The sequence below is a fragment of the Hypomesus transpacificus genome, chromosome 3 (genome assembly GCF_021917145.1).
Source record: "Hypomesus transpacificus isolate Combined female chromosome 3, fHypTra1, whole genome shotgun sequence".
NCBI lineage: Eukaryota > Metazoa > Chordata > Actinopteri > Osmeriformes > Osmeridae > Hypomesus > Hypomesus transpacificus.
Genome location: NC_061062.1, coordinates 11,256,627 through 11,277,860, shown reverse-complemented (window position 1 = coordinate 11,277,860; position 21,234 = coordinate 11,256,627). Strand labels below are relative to the sequence as shown.

General features: G+C 50.8%; 1 protein-coding gene across 1 annotated transcript; it reads left to right on the top strand.

Moving 5' to 3' along the window:
• Positions 1-5,851: 5,851 nt before the first annotated feature.
• On the top strand, positions 5,852-21,192 carry LOC124489241 (palmitoyltransferase ZDHHC14-like). Its single transcript, XM_047051940.1, has 8 exons — positions 5,852-5,931; positions 7,522-7,751; positions 9,517-9,654; positions 11,905-11,953; positions 13,125-13,227; positions 13,475-13,584; positions 15,565-15,667; positions 19,964-21,192. Exons 1-8 carry the CDS (start codon positions 5,852-5,854, stop codon positions 20,414-20,416), a joined length of 1,266 nt encoding a protein of 421 aa, XP_046907896.1. The 3' UTR covers positions 20,417-21,192.
• The last annotated feature ends 42 nt before the right edge of the window (positions 21,193-21,234 follow it).

The window sequence follows — 21,234 nt, the reverse complement described above, 5'->3', positions numbered from 1 at the left end:
CCTCTCTGTCTCTCTGTCTCTCTGTCTCTCTGTCTCTCTGTCTCTCTCTCTCTCTCTCTCTCTCTCTCTCTCTCTCTCTCTCTCTCTCTCTCTCTCTCTCTCTCTCTCTCTCTCTCTCTCTCTCTCTCTCTCTCTCTCTCTCGGTTGCTGTCCTTCTTCCTCTATCGCTCTCTCTTTCTCCTTGTTCTCTCTGTCAATTCATCCTCTCTCTCCAGAGGAGTGTCAGAGAATGCTGTGCCACTCTCTCTCTCTCCCTCCATCTTTCTCCTCATCCTCTTGTGCTGTCTCCCTGTGTTTGTCTCTCGTTCGTGTCCTTAAGTGACCAAATGGAAGTCCTTGTCTCTAAAGACCAGCTCAGTCAGGAGATGGTGGCAGAGAGACCTACTTAAGAGGGCTCCAGGGAGTGCCGCAAATTGTTATTGCAGAGAGACAGACTCTTAACCTCACAATACCATCATCAAACGTAATTACGGCTGCCTAAGCCAATTACAGCCTGAGGTAAACGTCTTAAACACACCAAGAATCATTGTCCTTTAAAGCCGTGAAGAGGATATCTAAAAGAGCTCTTCCACAGGTGCAGTGTCTGGCCTACAGGGGCCCACCCTCTTGTCCTCTTCTGCAGTATAAAGGTTGGTCCAAGCCTCAGCTAGCATGTTTGCTAACTGTCATCATTTATAGGGTTGTAAGACTGGTAACCCAGCTTATCATGTCATATGCTGTTTGATGCTGTGGGAAAATACTGACCAGTCTGGCTATGTGTGTATAAACTTGCCCAGAAACATGTGTCAAGACATATTTTATTGAACCCAAGCAGGAGGATGGAAGAGGAGAACCATTAAAGTGGTTGCTCACGGATCACGATGCTTTGTATTTGTCAGTGTACTGGGGGGGGGGGGGGGGTCACAGTGGGTAGGAGAGACATAATGAGGAGTGGGTGTGTGTGAAAGGGGAGAGAAGGGGGAATGGGGAAAAGAGTACTGGAGCCCTCGTGGCCTTGACGGCGTGAGGGGAGAGGAGGAATGCACTCCAACGTGTTAGCATGCTGAGTTCTCCTTTGTTTATGCTCTGGCTCGGTGGTCGGTCCCAATTTGAAGGAACACGACCAAGAGCCAAGCTTGTCCCGACAGTTTCATGTCCTCGGCTCCCCTCTCCCAGTTCAGAACCTGGTCTTGGTCATGGTTGCGTTTGGAGGTAAAGGCACAGTCCATGTGTGTGTACTGTATAGTGTTCAGTGTGGAAGAAGGCACAGCTTGAAAGACCGTATCCTCTGTGTCCTCTATGACACACAGCCCTGACACTTTATGACCTATTTAAACTGCCCATGGTCGTGAATAGATAATGATGTTGTCATCCACTCTGAGTACTAGGGGCTCAGCCTCCGTAACAGCATCGATCTGTTGATCAGCCTACACACTGTGAAGAGCACAGGGCAAAACAGGGGGCCCCCTCCCTACGGCAAGGGCCTGTCATCATCAGGGGGTGTGTGTGTGTTTTATATGAATGCGTGTGTACGGTTGGCTCCGTCTGTGACTGCATGTGTGCGTATTGTCTGTGTGTGTGTTGTTGGCTGCATCTTTGTGTGTGTGATGTATCCATGTTTTCTGTATCGCTGCCTGTGTATGCCCATCGGAGGTAGACACACAGGCATCAGTCAGACAGGCTGTGCTAATGCCAGACAGACAAGACAGATCGTCTGAGTCATTACCCACACCGGTCCTCTCTCTTCTGCGCAGAGGGGGTGCGTGTGAGCCAGGCCGGTGAATGCCAGACGGCCTTTCATACCGCTGCTAGCTAGGCTGGACTCCGGCGCACGAAATAGATCTTGGTTGGTAATGGGAACATCAGGCTTGTGCAGGGTGTACTGACATTTAAAGGCTTTATTCGATGGTGGGTGGGTGGGTGTGCGTGCGTGCACACGCGCGCGTATGCGCACCACGACAGAGTAGGTGACTCGGATAAAGGCGTTTTCACGCGAGTCGGTGGATTATTCCCCTTTTGTGTTTGAGCTTCCTCCTCCTCCGCGTCTCCACCCACGTCGCCGTGACGCAGCTTGTGGGCCCAGACCCCCCTGCTCTCCGGCTGGCTGGCTGAGCCAGAGAGGGAGGGAGGGCGTCCTGCTCCACCAGGGCACAGGTCACGCTGCCTCTCCAGCGTCACGGCTGCCTCCTCATGTCCTCCGCTGTCCATGCCTGCTCAGAGCGGTGGTTAATACACCATACAGTGTGCCTGCTAGGTCCAGCCCAGGCAGGGAGGCATGAGGGAACAGTGTCATTATGCTATCATACTCCTTACAATATGTAAAACAAACCCATCATGCACACACACACACACACACACACACACACTGACAAGGGGAGGGTTTGTGTCCTCGCCTGTGGTAAGGACACCAGAGACCGAGGCACAGACCCCAACACAGTCCCTCAGCAGTGCAGCAGAGCGAGCGCCGAGCCCCTCAGAAGGACTGGAGTGGCTGTTCTGATGTCATTAGCTTCAGCCTCATCTCCCATCTAGCCAGGCACCGCACTGGATCCCCCTCCTCCTCTGCCCAGTTACCGGCTTCAGGCACCGTGATGCATGGGTCCTGTTGTGGGAGCTTCAACAATGGGCGGTGCTGTAGGGGCGGTGTGTGTGTGTGTGTGGGGACACAATCCTGTTCCAGAGCCTCTCTGCGGGGCTGATCCCTCACCCTGAGTGGGCTGGAGGATCTCCATGCACCCACCAGCCCATTCATCTGTCGAGGCTCCGCTCTCTGCGTCTCTGAGGCAGCGATTAACTGGCATAGAGAAACGGAGAGGAGAGGGGAGGGGAGAAAGAGGGGGGGGGGGGGGGCGGAGGGACTGTTTGAAAGGAGAGAAAGTGGGGACGAGAAGGGGGTGTGGAGATGAAAGAGCGGCGAAGAGGAGGCGAGGTGAGAAAGGAGTGTAGAAGAAGGGGTGGAAGAGAAGAGAAGGGTTCGTGTAGACAGGGAGAGGGAAAGAAAGGGGTGGAGAGAAAGAGAGAGATAAAAGGTGTGCGTGTGAGAATGAGCCCACAGCTCTCTGTCTCTCTCTGTCTCTCTCGGTCTCCCTCAGCCTGTCTGAATTATGCACAGCTCCGATACCAGCATGTCACATTCCGCTGAACTCGCACACAGCCATCTTAGACAAACATCCAATCATTCCCTCTTTCAGTGTCGCAATCCTCTGGAGCTCTGTTGCCACGGGAAACCATACTGTAGTCGCCGTTCTTTTTCTTTCTTTCTTTTCCCACTTTCTTTTGGGCCTATTTCTATATTTAACCATCCTTGAGGATGATGTCACGATCTTGTTCATGTATTGCGAGAAGCTGGGGCCTATTAGAGAAGGGCGATATTGTGCCCGGTTGGATCGGGGCATGCCCGTGCTCTGTTAGAAGACTTGGTGAGGGGGATCAGTCAAGGATCTTAGTGAGAGGGCGGAGGCTCTCTGAGTGTGACCGTGTTGTCGAGTGAATGACTGATGTGTCAGTAATGAGGAGGCCTGTGGGCCCAGAGACGCCTGGCCGTGGGCTGAGCGGCCTTGTTCCTGTGCGAGAGGCTTTGAAGACGTCTCCTGCGCTCAGCGGGAGCCCTCTCTGTGGGAAGGCTGCTGTGTGTGCTGCCTCTGGAGAGAGAACACCGTCTCTCACCCACTCCGGTGGGATTCTGAGCTGTGGAGGGAGGGACTGTAAGCCATTCAGGACGCACACTCTCGCATGCACACTTCAACACTCCACTTCAAAACTCCATTTGCCACTTGTGTAAGGACCATCTGTGTTGCAAATGGTCATTACACCTTTGTGTAACTTTGTCATTATTCCACACAGAGGGAGAAACTGTCCTTCAACTGCCACTTTAGCTGCTTATGATTCATGGATCCTTTTTTACCCTCCTTCCAAACAGTTTTCTCTTGGGACTGGTCTCATCCTCTCCTATTCCTAACCCTAACCCCTCTGCTCCTCCCCCCGCTCCTCCTATTCCCCTTGCTGCTCCTCCTTGGGCTCCTCCTTCACCACCTCATGCTCTTCCTCCTCTTCCTGCTCCTCTCCCTCCTCATGCTCCTCCTCTTCCTCTCCCTCCTCATGCTCCTCCTCTTCCTCCTCTTCCTCTCCCTCCTCATGCTCCTCCTCTTCCTCCTCCTGCTCCTCCTCTTCCTCCTCATGCTCCTCCTCTTGCTCCTCCTCTTCCTCTTCCTGCTCCTCTCCCTCCTCATGCTCCTCCTCTTCCTCCTCCTCTTCCTCCTCCTCTTCCTCCCCCTGCTATTCCTCTTTCTCTTCCTGCTCCTCCTCTTTCTCCTCCTTCCTCCTCCTGCTCTTAGTCTTCATCCTCCTGCTCCTCCTCTTCCTCCCCCTGCTCCTCCTCTTCCTCCTCCTCCCGGTCCACTCCAGCTTGACAGAGCCAGGGTGATGAAGGCAGCCCAGATGGACTTAGGAGGACAGCACATGAGCAGAACTGCCTCTGTAATTAGTTAGATTCACCCCTCTGGATTCAAACCATGGAAGACAACTGGGACACATTGCCATAATGACTGTGTCCTGGACTGGCTTATGCTTTACCTCTGCCTAGATGCATTTTGTGATTCATTTTCTCTCTTGTATCTGTCTTTTGAATCTGTAGGATCAGTTATTAAAAGTAGACATTGGCCTTTTTGGAATACCGTGCAAGACAATGTACAATGTACTTTCAGTGCATGCTGTAAAGGTCATGGTGGAGGTCATTTTTTATGGTTACTTTATGTTCTCTACATTCTGTGTGCGGAATGAAGGAAATGCTGTATGTTGTTGCAGCTGCATCTGAATGATGCTGTTCTTTTTGGCTTAACTCTCAACGTCAAATCAAATGGTTCCTATAGCCAGATAATAGAATACACACTAGAGCTTATCGGGGACATGGGAAGGATGAAGTCAGTTGAAAACAATGGCCCATAACAAAACCAAACCAAACCAGATATAAATATGGCTTTCCTCTGCTTCCAAGTACAATTACATCAGATTAAACATTTTCTTCAACAATATGGAAGTTTAGCTATTTTTACAGTACAGTGTAGCTTTTCATGCCATCAATGAACAGGAAGCAAAAAAATACTTTTTTGCTGGTTTCTGCTTGTTGGTAGTGTGTTGACCGTGCTGGGAAATCTTAACTAACACCTACTGTCCTGGTGTTCTACATTCAGTACATGTTTAGAAGCAGTTCTGCTGGGATCCTTCACTAGTCTGATGCTGACAAGACAGAGGCTGCAGGGGACAGACTGACAACAGGCCTGACAGAGACAAACTGACAGACTGACAACAGGACAGACAGACTGACAGCATGACAGACAGACATACAGTGAGCAGGATAGACAGACAGACAGCAGAACAGACAGCAGACAGACAGACAACAGGTGAGACAGACTGACAGCAAGACAGCAGACAGACAGACAGACAGACACAGAAAGACCGACACAGAAAGACCGACACAGAAAGACTGACAGCAGGACAGACTGACAGCAGGACAGATTAACAGCAGGACAGATTAACAGACAGGCGACCAGACAGGGAAATTCAGACAGACATGGGGACAGAATGGGTTAGACAGACAGGAGGACAGAGGTAGCGTGGTACAGACAGACAGGAGGACAGACTGGTACAGACACAGCCCTACAGCACCAGTACAGAACACTGACCTCCTCCTCCTCCACACACAGCACTCATCAGCGATGTGGCTGTCACTAGAGCTGACACACACACACACACCCACCCCCTGACAGCGACAGATAATGAAGGGTGTCCAGACGTGATAGGGTGTCTGGAGTGTGACGGAGCCAAACACAGTTCCATTCCATATCCTCAGCTCTCCAGAGGCTACATCTTTGTGATGGTTGTCACCGTAGAAAACGAGTCTGAGGAATATGGATCCGATGTGTCGCCCATCTGCATGATCTATGTTGACACTTGGTTATTAAAGCCTGCTCTTATCGATTATCACCGGGCTCTGCAGTTTTCTTTTGTATGGGTCTCACCAACAGCTATATTGACTCAGCAATTTGTATAAGGTCTTGGCCTCGTTTACAGCTCGGGTCGGTGTAGGTCTGGCTGCTCACAGCCCAGTACTGTACACTGCAAGAAGATCCATCTGCTAAACGCTCCGGAGCTCGTTCTCCTCCTCACTGCAGGACAGCAATTAGCTTTCTTCTCCCTCCTGCTGGGACGAGCCAGGCTGAAGCTGGCTTTGGCCGACATTGAACCCTCCTTCATCTGCGCGCGTGTGTGTGGGTGTGTGTGCGCACGCCCGTACGTACGTGCTGTGAAGCAGTATCACTGACTAATTTACAATGTGTTATCTCTACTTCCTCCTTGCTAGGCTTCTATCACGGCTGTCCGGTTAAAAGTCGGTCTGTAATCTGATATACAGGCTTGTTTGGGATTGGCAATGTGTTCACTTCCACTTTGCAGGAAAGCCACTTTGATGTCTCTGCACCTAGAGGTGTCTGGGATCATAAAGTATACATTTATAGCTCAGATCTGGGAAGGGGGGGGGGGGGGGGCGGGGGTGAAGAAGGTTCTAGACTAGAGGATGGACCTGTGTGGCTGACCAAGGAAACTGCTATTTCTCAGGGTACTCTATTATGATAAAATCACTGTCTGTTTTATGTGCCTTAACCTGAAGAATTGTAAATCATCTAGCCTTTTCACCCCCTCCCCTCCCCATATGAAGCCAGAGTCCAGGTCCATGGAAATGACTGACTAGTAATGCGCCGTGTAAGAGACAGGATCTTTATTCTGGGCTCCCTGCCCAGTCTATAAACATTTCATTAGTAGTTCATCACTTGCCGCTTGAAGGGCGTGTGGACGAGGTGGGCTAGTGCGGAGGCTGCACTGATTGCTGTTGTATAAACAGTCACCGTGAAACACGAAGGATCAGCGTCTCCGCTGCGGCTTCATTGGATTAGAACGCCTTTTGTACGGGTTTATTGTCGCCAATGATGTGGTCTAAGCACCAACAGAATCACCTTAACTAAGGACCATGTCACACGAAGGAATACATAATTGATGGCCTATGGTTGAGTAAAACTGTTTGAATGTAGACTGAATCCTAAATATGTTGCATCGACCTATAGGTACACGATTTAATAGTATGTTATGCGTTCTCCAGAGAGCAGATATGTCCTGCCTTTGCTCGTCTATTTGATGTGTTTGTGTGTGCTAATTCACCTCCCACTTTCTCTCTCCAGTTTCTTTTCTCACGTGCTCTTTAGTGCAGCTCAGATCTGTATCGATCACGCTGGGAAAGACACCCATGTGTTTCATTTACTGCAATTTTTCTCAGAAAACTCCCACGGTATGCGTGTGCACGCAATAACACCAAAACACACACACACAGTGACACAACACCACCAGGCTTTTTCTTCCCAGTCTCACATACTCAAAAGCAGGAGCCCCACTAACAAGCCAAGCCTTCTGGATGCATCTCTCCTGCTACTTCTCTTTTTGCCAGCCGCCAGCTTTATGATGCCTGTCCTAACAGTAAATGTGCTAACAAAAAAGCAATTTTCCTTCACCTCTCATATCTCTCTCTGCCTCTCCCTCCTCTCTGCCCCCCCCCCTCCCCTGGACAGATGTAGCCAACGGCTCCAGTTCGGGGAGCTACCGGCCGCCCCCCAGGACCAGGGAGGTCCTCATCAACGGTCAGACGGTGAAGCTCAAGTACTGCTTCACCTGCAGGATCTTCAGACCTCCGCGGGCCTCCCACTGCAGCCTCTGTGACAACTGTGTGGGTGAGTGTGTGTGCCTGTCTGTGTGTTTGTGCCTGCCTGCGTGCGTGCGTGCGTGTGTGTGTGTGTGCGAGTAGTAGAGAGTAGTGCAGAGCGACAGGACTGTCCCTAGAAATACAGAAACGGCATGATTAAGCTGTTCCCCAGATGACCCAGGGGCCTCCTCTCCAATGTTCCCTCAGTAGACCCCCCACCACCAGCCCCCGTTCAGCGCTGCGCCCCCACATGCAGTGTAACTTACAAGCTCGTTAGCTCCCGGCACGGTGCTGGAGATGGAGGAGCTGCTCGTCCATGGTGAATCTGTGGCTCCCTCCCTTTCCTGTTTCTCTGGGAGTCGGCCCAGTGTGCTGAGGGGAGGGGAGGCAGGAGGGTGTTGTGGCAGTCAGGCCAGAGTTAATGTTTGCAGCTAACCACAGTAACCCTTCATACAATCCCTCAAGTGACTGCTCCACCTGCCTGGAACTGCCTGTGCAGCATCTCTGGCTCACTCTGTTTGTCTCAGGTCTGCCTGTCTGTGTGTGTCTGCCTGTCTGTCTGTGTGTCTGCCTGTCTGTCTGTGTGTGTCTGCCTGTCTCTCTGTGTGTGTCTGCCTGTCTCTCTGTGTGTGTCTGCCTGTCTCTCTGTGTGTGTCTGCCTGTCTCTCTGTGTGTGTCTGCCTGTCTCTGTGTGTGTCTGCCTGTCTCTGTGTGTGTCTGCCTGTCTCTCTGTGTGTGTCTGCCTGTCTCTCTGTGTGTGTCTGCCTGTCTCTGTGTGTGTCTGCCTGTCTCTCTGTGTGTGTCTGCCTGTCTCTCAGTGTGTCTGCCTGTCTCTATGTGTGTGTCTGCCTGTAGGTTTGCCACTCCAGTTTGAATGCATTGATACTCAATGTTCAGGGTCCGATTAACACAAATGGAACCAGGCCACTAACGCCACGCTCTCCAAATAGAAACAGCCACTTTGATTAATCAATTAAGTACCAAAGCACACTGCCAGCTTGATGGCCGGTCCTCTACGGCCTGCCAGCCCTCCACCAGCTCTGTCACACAGCAATCCAGCTCTCCAGCTTATTGAGGAAGTCCTGATTGGGGTGCAAAGTGTCGCGGATTGACGTTTCATGGGAGGCAATTATCTATTGGCCCCTAGAATCACTCATTGACTCCGGTGCCTGAGTTTTGCATTGACAGCCCCAGTGAAGGCTGGTGTAATAGCTGCTCTTTAAGCAGAGAGCCAGGCAGCCTTTGAAGGAGTAACTAATGATGCCAGGGCTCAAAGGGACCAACTCTCCCTCTTCCTGTAATTTAGATTGTGGAGTGGGATGGAAATGGCTGCCGTTGTAATCACCCCTCAGGATATTGAGGCAAGAGTAGGATGCAGAGGGAGGTCAGGAAAATGTGTGTGTGTGTGTGTGTGTTTGCATGTGTGTTATTTTTCTTATTCAAAGGAGAAGTACACCCATACCTTGCCTATAATACCTTACTGCTGTGTCATTCAGCTGGTTGCTGGCTGATTGCGGAGACCATAGCTGGATTAACCCACCTGCATTTGAACTGGCACCAAACCTCTGTCCCTTATGGCTGATCTGGACTGTTCTCAAAGCTGTTAGATGAGAGACTCTCTATTCAGGCTCCAGCTAGCCCCCTCTCCCTCCCCCTGTCTTTCTGTGTTCCACTGCATCATTCTGTTCCTGATACCCCACCTCCCCTAACCCCCCTTTCTCTATGAATGGTTGAACTCTCATAACTCGGCCTGTTTCTCCCACTCACTCTCCTCCCCCCTTCTTTCTCCACAGAGCGGTTTGACCACCACTGTCCCTGGGTGGGGAACTGTGTGGGGAAGAGGAACTACCGCTTCTTCTACATGTTCATCCTCTCGCTCTCCTTCCTCACCATCTTCATATTCGCCTTCGTCATCACTCACGTCATCCTACGTAAGTACTACACACACACACACACAGGCTCTCACACACACAGGCTCTCTCTCTCACACACACACACACACACACACACACACACACACACACACACACACACACACACACACACACACACACACACACACACACTCTCCTGGTGCTGCTCTGTCAGTGTTAGCAGGCTGGATGTGGGCGTTCTGGCTCACTGGCTCTTTAGGAGGAAGCAGACCGAACTTCTGCTAGGTTTCTTTCAGCAGTGTGTGTGGTTGGGGGTGGATGGTCATGTTGGATACAGGACAAGATAAAAAGGCCTCATTTACGCTCCTCTAAGGATCTTTCTCTGTTGCCTTTCAAGAAAATCTCTTTGTTAACAGACGTGCAAATTGAGACACAGCACACATCACAGCCACGTTGGAAATATCGACATAATACACCAGTGCACACTTAACTAGGCCCTCTAATGCACAGCCCTCCGCAGGAAGGAGAGGGAGCTTAGCCCAGAGAGCCCACTTGTTTCCTGGGAATTTCTGTCACCCACAAGCCTGCGTCACATTTATTGACACAAGAGAGGCGAGACACGGGGATCAATACATTTCCTGTGACTGAATGAGACCAGGATGGACGGCCATATTAGACGGGCTTGATCTCTCTCTCTCGCTCTCTCTCTCTCTGTCTCTCTCTCTCTCTGGCTCTCTCTGGCTCTCTCTGGCTCTCTGGCTCTCTCTCTCTCTCTCTCTCTCTCTCTCTCTCTCTCTCTCTCTCTGGCTCTCTCTCGCTCTCGTGCTCTCTGGCTCTCTCTCTCTCTCTGGCTCTCTCTGGCTCTCTCTCTCTCTCTCTCTCTCTCTCTCTGGCTCTCTCTCTCTCTCTCTCTCTCTCTCTCTGGCTCTCTCTCTCTGGCTCTCTCTCTCTTTCTGGCTCTCTCTTTCTGGCTCTCTCTCTCTTTCTGGCTCTCTCTCTCTTTCTGTCTCTCTCTCTCTCTCTCTCTCTCTCTCTCTCTCTCTCTCTCTCTCTCTCTCTCTCTCTCTCTCTCGCGCTCTCTGGCTCTCTCTCTCTCTCTGGCTCTCTCTCTCTCTCTCTCTCTCTGGCTCTCTCTCTCTCTGGCGCTCTCTCTCTCTCTCTCTCTCTCTCTCTCTCTCTCTCTCTCTCTCTCTCTCTGGCTCTCTCTCTCTGGCTCTCTCTCTCTGGCTCTCTCTCTAACACACAGATGGTAGTAAGGATATAATGGCTGTTCAAGTGGCTGCACTGTTTCTCTCTCAGCTGATCTTGCTGACCAGGCCCATTTGGATGGATGCGGAACACACTTCATTTGGATCCCTCATGTGAAATTCACTGTTAGTGCACAATTGTGTTAGTTAATTACTAATGATCATAGGTAATCATGATGTAGGGATGTTCTCAATTAGCCGGCTCATGAGTTTTGTCTATGCTGCTGTAGGCATGTTCTTCCATCTTCAGCACGGGCCTGGGCTCCTCTCTCCCTCCCCTGGCTCCAGGGCTGCTGGTGGGTGGGTGGATCTCCTGGAACACCAGCTGGCTGAGAGGAGTGGTGGACTGGGAGGAGAGGAGGAGAGGTGGACTGGGAGGAGAGGATTGGAGGGCTGGAAGGAGAAGAGGGGAGGGCTGGAAGGAGAGGAGGGCTGGAAGGAGGGGAGGGCTGGAAGGAGAGGAGGGGAGGGCTGGAAGGAGAGGAGGGGAGGGCTGGAAGGAGAGGAGGGGAGGGCTGGAAGGAGAGGAGGGGAGGGCTGGAAGGAGAGGAGGGGAGGGCTGGAAGGAGAGGAGGGGAGGGCTGGAAGGAGAGGAGGGGAGGGCTGGAAGGAGAGGAGGGCTGGAAGGAGGGGAGGGCTGGAAGGAGAGGAGGGGAAGGCTGGAAGGAGAGGAGGGGAAGGCTGGGGTGAGAAGAGGGGAGGGCTGGAAGGAGAGGAGGGGAAGGCTGGAAGGAGAGGAGGGGAGGGCTGGGGGGAGAGGTAGACTGAGAGATAACTGGGGTCTTGTGTGTGGTGTGCATGTAGTGGGTGTGAGTGACAGCAGATTCTCGGTCACCGCAGATACTGACTGACCTGACAGCCCACAGCCAATCATCAGCCGTTGAGAAGTGATACAGTAGAGAGGGACTGGCTCATACAGGGATGTCTTCATGCCACACAGGAGAGACAGATAGTGAGAGATGGCAATGATTCCTTTGAAGGTTCTCATCCCCTTTTGAGTTCCATTTGAGTTTTTGAAACGCAGCTGAACTCATTTGACTTCTTCTCCTCTCTCGTACAGGCTCCCATCAAACAGGCTTTCTCGCCGCACTCAAGGACAGTCCTGCCAGATATCCTTTCTCTCTCGTGTGTGAGTGTGTTTGTCTGTCTGTTTCCCACGGTGTGTACATAACCTTTACAGATAACTCCACTGAGTCATAGCACTAGGTAGTTCAGACTTGTCAGAGTCCTCACCTTTTTGGAAAAACCTCTGCAAAATGCGCACACACACACACATAAAGATCAACACACCAACTCCTCCAACTTCCTTCTGTCATCCAGCTTTCTTATCCTCTTTTTAAACTACTCTTTTTTCCAATCTCCTTTTCTCTACAGTTCTCCAGTAACTTCTAGAAGGTTCTCACTCTGATTGCCTGTCCCTCCCATTTGTCAGCAGAGTGTCCTGACCACGCCAGGCTCCGTCCTGTCCTCAGGACTGCTCGCATGACTGCTGAGCCTGACGAGTCTGGTTCTGTTTGGCTTACAAAGCACGCACTTAGCTCCCCCCCCCCCCCCCCCCCCCTTTCTCTCTCTTTCTCTCGTTCTCTCTCTCTTTCTCTCTCTCTCCTGATAGAATGCCTTTCTCCCCCTCTCTCCTGCTGTCTACTCCCTTCCTCCTTCCCTCCCTCCATGTTTCTCGTGTTCCAGACAGCAGGCTGTGCCATGCGACCCCAGAGATGGACAGCTGACCAGCAGTGTGGCTGCTGTACCACTCAGCTCTTGCCTTAAGCCAGCTTGTTGTCTCTGTGGCAGGCTTCCAGGACAAGCCTCTAAAGGTACACAGGGGACCAACCCTTAAGGTCTTACATCTGTATGCTTTTTTTTTTCTTCTTTCTTTTCTTTCCCAGAGCAACATAATCCAAGCAAGTGTGAGACAGCCACTCACCAAGCCTAAAGCCTAACCACATACTTTCTAGGCGCATGTGGTAACACCCTGACATATTTACATGAGCACATTTTATTAATCCTGTCACGTGTCCATTATCGTGTCAGTTCCAGCTAATCTCATGGCTAACCACGCAGAAAGACTCACACATGTACCTTAAACCAATGCTACTTTTACCCTCCTACCGTGTTTGTGTGTTTGAAGGAGGATATGGTGACTGTCCGTTAGACACAAGGTCCGCGGTGTGCCTGTCTGTGTGCGAGAGACAGAACAGTAGTGAATGTGTCAGTAAGGCCGAGCGGTTACGGTGAGCAGCTGGTGTTTCCAGCCGTGTTCTCCTTGACCGTGTGTTTCACTGTGCTGGAGGTGGTGGTGTGTTTCTTCTCTGTCTGGTCCATCGTGGGCCTGTCCGGCTTCCACACCTACCTGATCAGCTCCAACCAGACCACCAACGAAGACGTGAGCATCAACCCACACACACACACACACACATACACACAATGGGCTATATAAACAGTAGGGATTTTACATTCAACAGTGAGATGGCAATACACAACGCTTTGTCTGTCTTCAGGACCTGTGTGTCAACTGAATAGATGAATATGTTCACAGTCTGACGAGAGAAGCAGCTAAATGACATGAGTTCTGGGGGCCCCTGTACCTGTTCTAACACGTGCGTGTGTGTGTGTGTGTGCGCGTGTTTCAGATAAAAGGCTCGTGGTCGTCGAAAAGAGGAAAGGACAACTATAACCCCTACAGCCACGGGAACATCTTCACCAACTGCTGTGCAGCACTCTGTGGACCCCTCCCACCCAGGTGTGTGTGTGTGTGCATGCGTGCGTGCGAGCGAGCGCAAACCCAATATAACACAGCTCATCTCCTGTCATGGTGTTTTAATGGAATATCTAAAAAGCCCAAAATAAAAGTCACTTTTTATTTGTATAAAAGTGCCCCCCCCCCCCCCCCATCATTTCCTGCTTTGTCACTGTGCTGGAAGTGGGTCCTCATGCAGAACTCGTCCTGATGTGGAGTGCTGGGGAACCCAGCGTGGCCTCCAGCCTCTCACTGGCTCCTTCCCCCGCTCCTTTACAACCACGTGTGGGGAGGCTGTTCCTGAACCTCGACCATGCACACAAACCAAACCCAAAAACCCTGTTTCATATGCTGATGGTTTAACAGCCTCAAAAGGAAGACAATGCTATGCATCTCCACACCCCTAACTCTACCGATAGACACTGCCGTTTTACTGAGCCTGTTATGGCTGTGTGTTGGCCCACTGGATCATGTTAGTTACTTGTGAGGAAGCTGGAGACTCATGTAGCTGGTCTGTCTGGACAGGAAGATGGTTACTTATGAAGTCGTTTCTGTGGTTAAATACTACCAGCCACGTGCCCTCTGGCATGCCCTCAACAGGTTTTTTCTCTGTTGAGGCCTGTCTTTCCTCACTCACTCACTCTCTCACACACACACACACACACACACACACTTGTGGCCTAGATAGCCTCTTATATTTGCAGGCCAGTCCCACTTTCTGACCGTATACACGCATGCACACGTGCGCACACACAAACACACAGGCATGCTCCGTCGACAGAACTGGCTATTAAAGTGTCAGTAAGTGGTTGTTGACAATGCAAGGAGGCAACCTTTCCCAGGTGTGTGTGCGCGTGTGCGTGTGCATAGAGAGGGCTGCTAAGGAGGTGTTTAGCCCTGGCCTGTCAGTGTGTTGGCAGGCTCTGGGGAGTCTCTGCCTCCAGCAGTGTTCTAATACTTCCCAGGACTGACTGGACCACAGGTGACAGGGATCTCCTCATTACCGTCTGGGGTGGTGCGTGTGTGTGTGTGTGTGTGTCCAGCCACATTAAAGCTGATGAATGGTGTAGTTCAACAACAACTAGAGGACACAATCAATACACTTTTTTAAATCTGTAACTGCTGTTTTCTAGTTTTCTGCTGTGTAACCTTTCAGTTTCTTCCCTGAGGGGGCTGTCGTGCTCAGTGAGACTAACCCTGACCCCTCCACCCTAAACCCTAACCCCTCCACCCTAACCCTCCACCCTAAACCTTAACCCCTCCACCCTAAGCCTTAACCCCTCCACCCTAAACCCTAACCCTCCACCCTAAACCCTAACGCCTCCACCCTAACCCTTCCACCCTTACCCTGACCCCTTCACCCTAACCCTTCCACCCTAACCCTAACCCTTCCACCCTAACCCTGACCCCTTCACCCTAACCCTCCACCCTAAACCCTAACCCTTCCACCCTAACCCTGACCCCTCCACCCTAACCCTCCACCTGGATCCTTCTGATCCTGCTCACTCTAAACTGTCTCTGTCACTCATTTGTCTCTTAACCCTAAGACATCAGGTGTTGACACACACCTAGCCTCAGCAGGTTCCTGATTAACCATCCATGACTTTCTGTACAGCAGTAATGAAAGATCAGAAATAATGATTCACTCCACACTGTAGTACTACTCTGTGTATGACCTCAGTGATCACTTGGCCTTTCCAGCCTGCATATTTCCACTTTGTGGTTTGGTAACCACGGTTCACTACATAGATAGACACTGAACGGTCATTTGTACCGTGTGCTACACAGTCATATCATAGACCAATAGCTTTTTGGCCAAACACTGAAACTGGAGAAGAAGCCCTGTCATGTAGCCATTTCCATGGGAATATATCACCTCTTACTCCAATAGTAAGACTGCGACATAAAAAAGGGCATGGAAAATGATGCATCTTTTTTGTATTCATAGTGACATTTTGGCTTTTTCTTCTCTTTCCCTATCAGTCTCATCAACAGAAGAGGTTTTGTCCAATCAGACATGCCACAACCCATACCTCCAACCAATGGCACCACTATGTACGGAGCCACCCAATCACAGAGCCAGATGGTGAGTCATTTCATCTAAAGGAAGATGGAACCTTGAACAAGGACGTACCTTGGCCTTCTATACCATGGTACAAGTCAGCGTGGCACACACAGTTAATCATGTAGAATTGAAACGTGTTAAATGGGTCAGCAGCATGGAGGCTGGGAGGGAGGCTGGGTCGGTGGAGGGAGGCTGGGTCGGTGGAGGGAGGCTGGGTCAGTGGAGGGAGGCTGGGTCGGTGGAGGGAGGCTGGGTCAGTGGAGGGAGGCTGGGTCGGTGGAGGGAGGCTGGGTCGGTGGGGGGAGGCTGGGTCGGTGGAGGGAGGCTGGGTCAGTGGAGGGAGGCTGGGTCGGTGGAGGGAGGCTGGGTCGGTGGAGGGAGGCTGGGTCGGTGGAGGGAGGCTGGGTCAGTGGAGGGAGGCTGGGTCGTAGGAGGGAGGCTGGGTCGTAGGAGGGATGGTGGTGGGAGGGTGGGAGGGAGAGTGGAGGGTGGTTCGTGGGTGGGTTGTGGTGGATCGTGGGAGGGTCGTGTACTCATTCTCTTGTCATGCTCTGCCACTCACTAAATGACATGTGAGAGATTTGCGGTCCCCAAGGAAGGTGTGTGTGTGGTGTGTTTCGCTCACTCCGCCTGACTTCATCAAGCAGCCTAGGCATGCTGACGGCCGTAATCCTGTCCTGCCAAGCTTTGTGACTGCACAGAATGATGGAATAGACACGTGACACGTGAATGCAAAAGAAAAAGAGACATTGATTGAATAATGAAATACTAGGCTTTTAACACAACCAGCCGACTGTTGAGAGGCAGAATAAAAGCAAGCCTGTGCGGCTGAACAGCAGAGAGTGCCTTAGTATGAAGCAAGAGAAGCTGTAAATGTCAATTCAGCCCTGTAGACCTGGAGACCCCCACGTTCTCCTACAAAACACAAGGCTTGTCTCTGGCCTTTATAGAACTGAACAGGCCTTTACGTGCGTGTGTGTGCATTACAGTGCACATATGCTTCTAAAGGTCAGCTTTGGTCACCCATCTCTTTGTCTATCCCTTGTTATCGAAATCTGTTCCTCCCTGGACACTGCATCCTTCTGTCCTCCCATCTCCCTCTCTGAGCCCTCCAGACACGGCATTCATGCAGCTCAGAAAGACCCCAGCCTGGTCCTGATGACATTGGGAGAGCCCGGTCAGGCAGTAGGATGTTTAGAAAGAGCCCGTACCATGGTATCACCGAGCTCATGGAGCCTTAAGGAGTGTTCTACCCACAGTCAGAGAAGGATGGAAATGAGTCGGTATGCGTCCAAATGAACATTCTGAACCAAAACCTAAAATTCAGGATGCACTTGACCGAAAACCGAAACTGAAAATGACTTCTTAAACGTTTTTGCATAACTTTATTAATATTAGACTTTGTCATTGGCATCGTACTTCCTGTAGAAATTTCTGCTGAACCAAGACAAATGTTATGTCCTTATCACAAACTTTGAAGTATTTCCAGACCGCTGACATGATCGCCCTTGTGGGAGAAAATGTTGACTATGTCCAACTAGTCCGTACAGTAGCTGGTGCACACAGATATATATGTGTGTAAAAGCGTAGCACATTTAGGGAGTCAGATGGCTGAGCGGGTAGAGCATCGGGCTAGTAATCTGAAGGTTGCCAGTTCGATTCCCGGCCGGTGCATATGACTTTGTGTCCTTGGGCAAGGCACTTCACCCTACTTGCCTCAGGAAGAATGTCCCTGTACTTACTGTAAGTCGCTCTGGATAAGAGCGTCTGCTAAATGACTAAATGTAAATGTAATGTAATATCAATACGCCTCTCTGGTAGTCACCATGACAACCGTGTGTATTGTGTCAAAGGATGACATCATTTCATGTGGACGCCCACGGGCCCATTCAGCGATGCTAGGGAAACAAGATGACTGCAGAGCAGTGGCCATGGCCTCTGGCTCACACTTCATTACTTCTCCACCATGCTCCCTGAATGGAGTCTCTCTCTATACCTCTCACTCTCTACCACTCTCGCTCTATCACTCTCTTTCTGTCTCCCACTCTCTCTATATACATTATATAGACAAAGGGATTGGCCATTCTAACACCATCTGCAAGCCAGGCCTAATCACCCAACAGCAGGGCCCAAACTCCCCAATGCTGGTGTGGCTGAATGAGCTCATCTTCCCACAGACACACTCCCACATCTTGTGGACAGCCTTCCCAGAGGATAGGCAGCTGCTATAGCCACATGGTGGGGCAACTCCAACTTGTCTATGGATTTAGAATGGGATGTCATAAAAGCTCCTGTAGGTATAATGTGTAGGTGGCCCAATAAGGGTGTCTAGATAGTGAGTGTGTGTTTTTCTCACTCCTTTTCTAGTTTATTTGCTTCTTTTCTCTTTCTGTTCCTGTTTTCATCTCTCTTTGTTTTGTGCTATCTGAAAGCTATTTTTTGCATCACAGAAAGGAAATGGGCTTTGACTTTGATGGACTGCCGTTTCCTCATGATAGTTACTCTGAGTAATTGCAGACACACAACTCATTTCAGTTTTCCAGCTTTCTCTCTGAAGAATCAGTCTATGCTGTCAACTGTTAATTTATACGATAGGATGACTAATAGTTTAATATCACCTATATGTCAACCTCATTCTGCCCTGCCTTAAATCGTTTTCTAAAGTGAATCAGTGTTTTAGACAGGTGTCACCTTTCAATAAATCCCTTCTAGTCGATTAATTCTGAAAAAAAGACCCCAAAGTTAACTCCTAGTGCAGGCAGACGAGGACAAACCAGGCTGTCCATTTCCTGTTCAGCTGGCGTTGCGCCAGTCACACTTCCTGTGGCCCTTTCCGAAGCGCTGACATGTTGAGGGTCCGAGCTAAATTGCTGTGCGCCCGCTCCGACCTTGCAGGCCTGTCTGCCAGCGCAGAGCTCTGCCAGGAGGTAACATGCCAACACGTTAGGTTCAAGCTGAGACTAGTGGCTGTGCTTGCTCTCTCCTGTCCACGGGCGGCTGGAAACCCAAACATGACACAACTCCAGCACTCAGCCTGGCGCCCAGAACACATACACAGAGCCTCACAACAATAACATCAGTATAACAATTATAGTAGCCCATAAACCTCACTGGGGTCTGCAGCAAGCTTATGGATGTGGAGGGTCTGCAGGGCACTAGGGCTATTGCGACAAGCGTGTTGGTGATTTTCTCTAAATGCATGACTTTGCTACCAGTTGTTGAATAGTCACTGTGATGCCTGCCGTCTCATGTTAAGCCAGTGAGATAGTATGGTAGGTGAATAACGATGTCATCATGACAATGGTGAAATATTTCCAAATGGACCTTACCCTCCTTGTCACCACTGCCCAGTCCACAGGGCACTGTTGGCTCTCCAGCTATCCAGAATGAGAGTGAGGGAGTAGGCTAGTCCCCAGTAGAGGCTGCCGTGTGGGGTGGAATGGGAGTCGTTCCTGGACGGGTGCTGTGTGCACCTGGCCCAGCTCCAACAGCACCCAGCTCAGTGTCCGTGTGCCTTCCACTCACGCCTCTGCTGGAGCGCTCACATAGCAATTTCCTTATTCTTGGGATTTCACCAATTGATCCACTATTCAAAGTCCCATCGCTGTTTGTTTAGGCTGTATTTGACGGACTGGCCAAATGAGAGGGACCAAGTAGAACCTTGCATGTACTGTACCAGACAACTCAGGGTCCTGTCAATGAGTCTCTCTGGAGCTCCAGGAGTTGACAGGGTCTGCCCCCATTCTCCTGCCTTCCCACACGCAGCCCTGTGATGTGTGTCCTCACATTATCCAAGCCGCAGCGCACACAGTACAGGCTGTTAGATGAATTAGTCATCATCTCTTTCAGTGGCGAATAGCGCACGGATGGGGCCTTTCTGCAGCCCTGTTCCCAGTCTTATGTACAGGCCTGCAATTTGAAGTTACCGTTAGAAAGGCACATTGGAAATCGATAGGTAAACGTTTCTAACTTGAACCCTGTGTTATCGATTTTTCTGATTGTGTGGGGGGGGGGGGGTAGGGAGTTGGGTTGAATGTTTTTTCTACATGGTGTGTTTGCGTTCTTCCGAGGGTTCTAACGGCTCTGCTTCCTCTCTCTCCTCCATGCTTCTATTCCTCCGTCTCCCCCACGCTAACCTCTCTGTGGTCCCCGTTTTTTGTTCTTCCTGCTCATCATTCTCCTCCTCGTCACTACATGTGCCTCCCCCCCTCCCACCCCCTTTCTTCTTTTTCCATTCCTTTTACCTCTATTCATCTCATTGCTGTCCTCGCATCCACCCACTTCCTCCTCCCCTGATCTCCTTCTTTCTCGTCTCAGTGTGACCAAGACCAGTGCATTCAGAGCACCAAATTCGTTTTGCAGGCCGCAGCCACGCCCCTCCTGCAGCAGCAGAGTGAGCCGGTCAGCCTGACCGAGGACGGGGGCTCCCTGCCTGGGAGGACGTCCCTGGGGGGCCCCTGCAGCACCTTGCCCCTGGGCCATCCCACCCCGCCCTCCTCCACCAACAACCTGAGCTGCCACGTCGCGGACAACATGCTGCCCCTGCGCAGTGAGCACCACCACCATCACAAGGATGGAGGAGGGGGGGTGGTGGGGGGGCATCACCACTTCCTTACGCCTGAGGAGGCCCCCTCGCCCCCGGGCATGCTTCCCTGCGGTACCCCCCTGGGCCACAGCCACACCATGCAGACAGGCTTCTTCCACCCTGCCAGCCAGGACTCCCTACATGAGGACTCGGTCAGAGGACTGGTTAAACTCAGCTCAGTCTGACCACTGGTTCTTCCTGCCCTGCCCCCGAATACATCCGTCCATCCCCCTAAAACATCCCCCTTCTCCACTTCCTTCTCCCCATCCTTTATTTCCTCTCCGACATCCTCACACACCAGTGCCAAACGGTGGGCCAAATTTCCCCCTAAACACCACCACAGGACTTGAGACTATAAGAGGCCGTGGTGTCTAGGCTGCTGAAATTTGCTCTCGTCATTCAGCGTCTTGCCAAGCCTCCCGTCATAGCCAGGGATGGCAGCCAGGGCGGTAGACTTTGCCATAGTTAAAGAGACGGTTAAGTGCTGCCCTTCCTGCTCCTCTACGGAAGCACAAGTCACTGCCCTGGGAACCGTACAGACATTTAAAAAAAGGGTTGTATGGCTGTGAATGGCCAAGAATAAAAAGAGGAAATGTATTTGACAATTGTTTCTTAACGTATTTTCAAAGGAAAGGAAGAAATGAAAAAAGAAGAAAAAAAGCTGCTTTATTTCTTTGGTGAATCACAGGTCTGGCATTGGTTTGTAAAAGGGACTTGGCCTACTTGTTGAATTAAGGATGGATAGTGTCTTTGCCTTTCTTCTCAGACATTCTTGTTGACAGTCAACAATGCCATCAGTAACAAAAGTTGAAGTCATCATGTCGCATATCAGTCAATTCACCTATTTTTTTATGTTAAAGAGACAATATTGTGTCGTGCCATACCATGGTTTTTTTTCTTTTTCAAATTGATATATTTCCTGTGGATATTAATAAAATCACATCTTTGTATGGGATGAGAACATGATTTCTTTTTGTGTCACAGCCTTGAGGTGGGCAGTTGA

Excerpts from the sequence above, each read along its gene's own strand:
- LOC124489241 (XM_047051940.1), top strand. The coding sequence starts at position 5,852 with ATGGTTGTCACCGTAGAAAACGAGTCTGAGGAATATGGATCCGATGTG. Across the intron at positions 11,954-13,124 it reads CTCAAGGACAGTCCTGCCAG|TGTGCTGGAGGTGGTGGTGT; the intron begins ATATCCTTTCTC and ends CGTGTGTTTCAC. Across the intron at positions 15,668-19,963 it reads CCCAATCACAGAGCCAGATG|TGTGACCAAGACCAGTGCAT; the intron begins GTGAGTCATTTC and ends TTCTCGTCTCAG.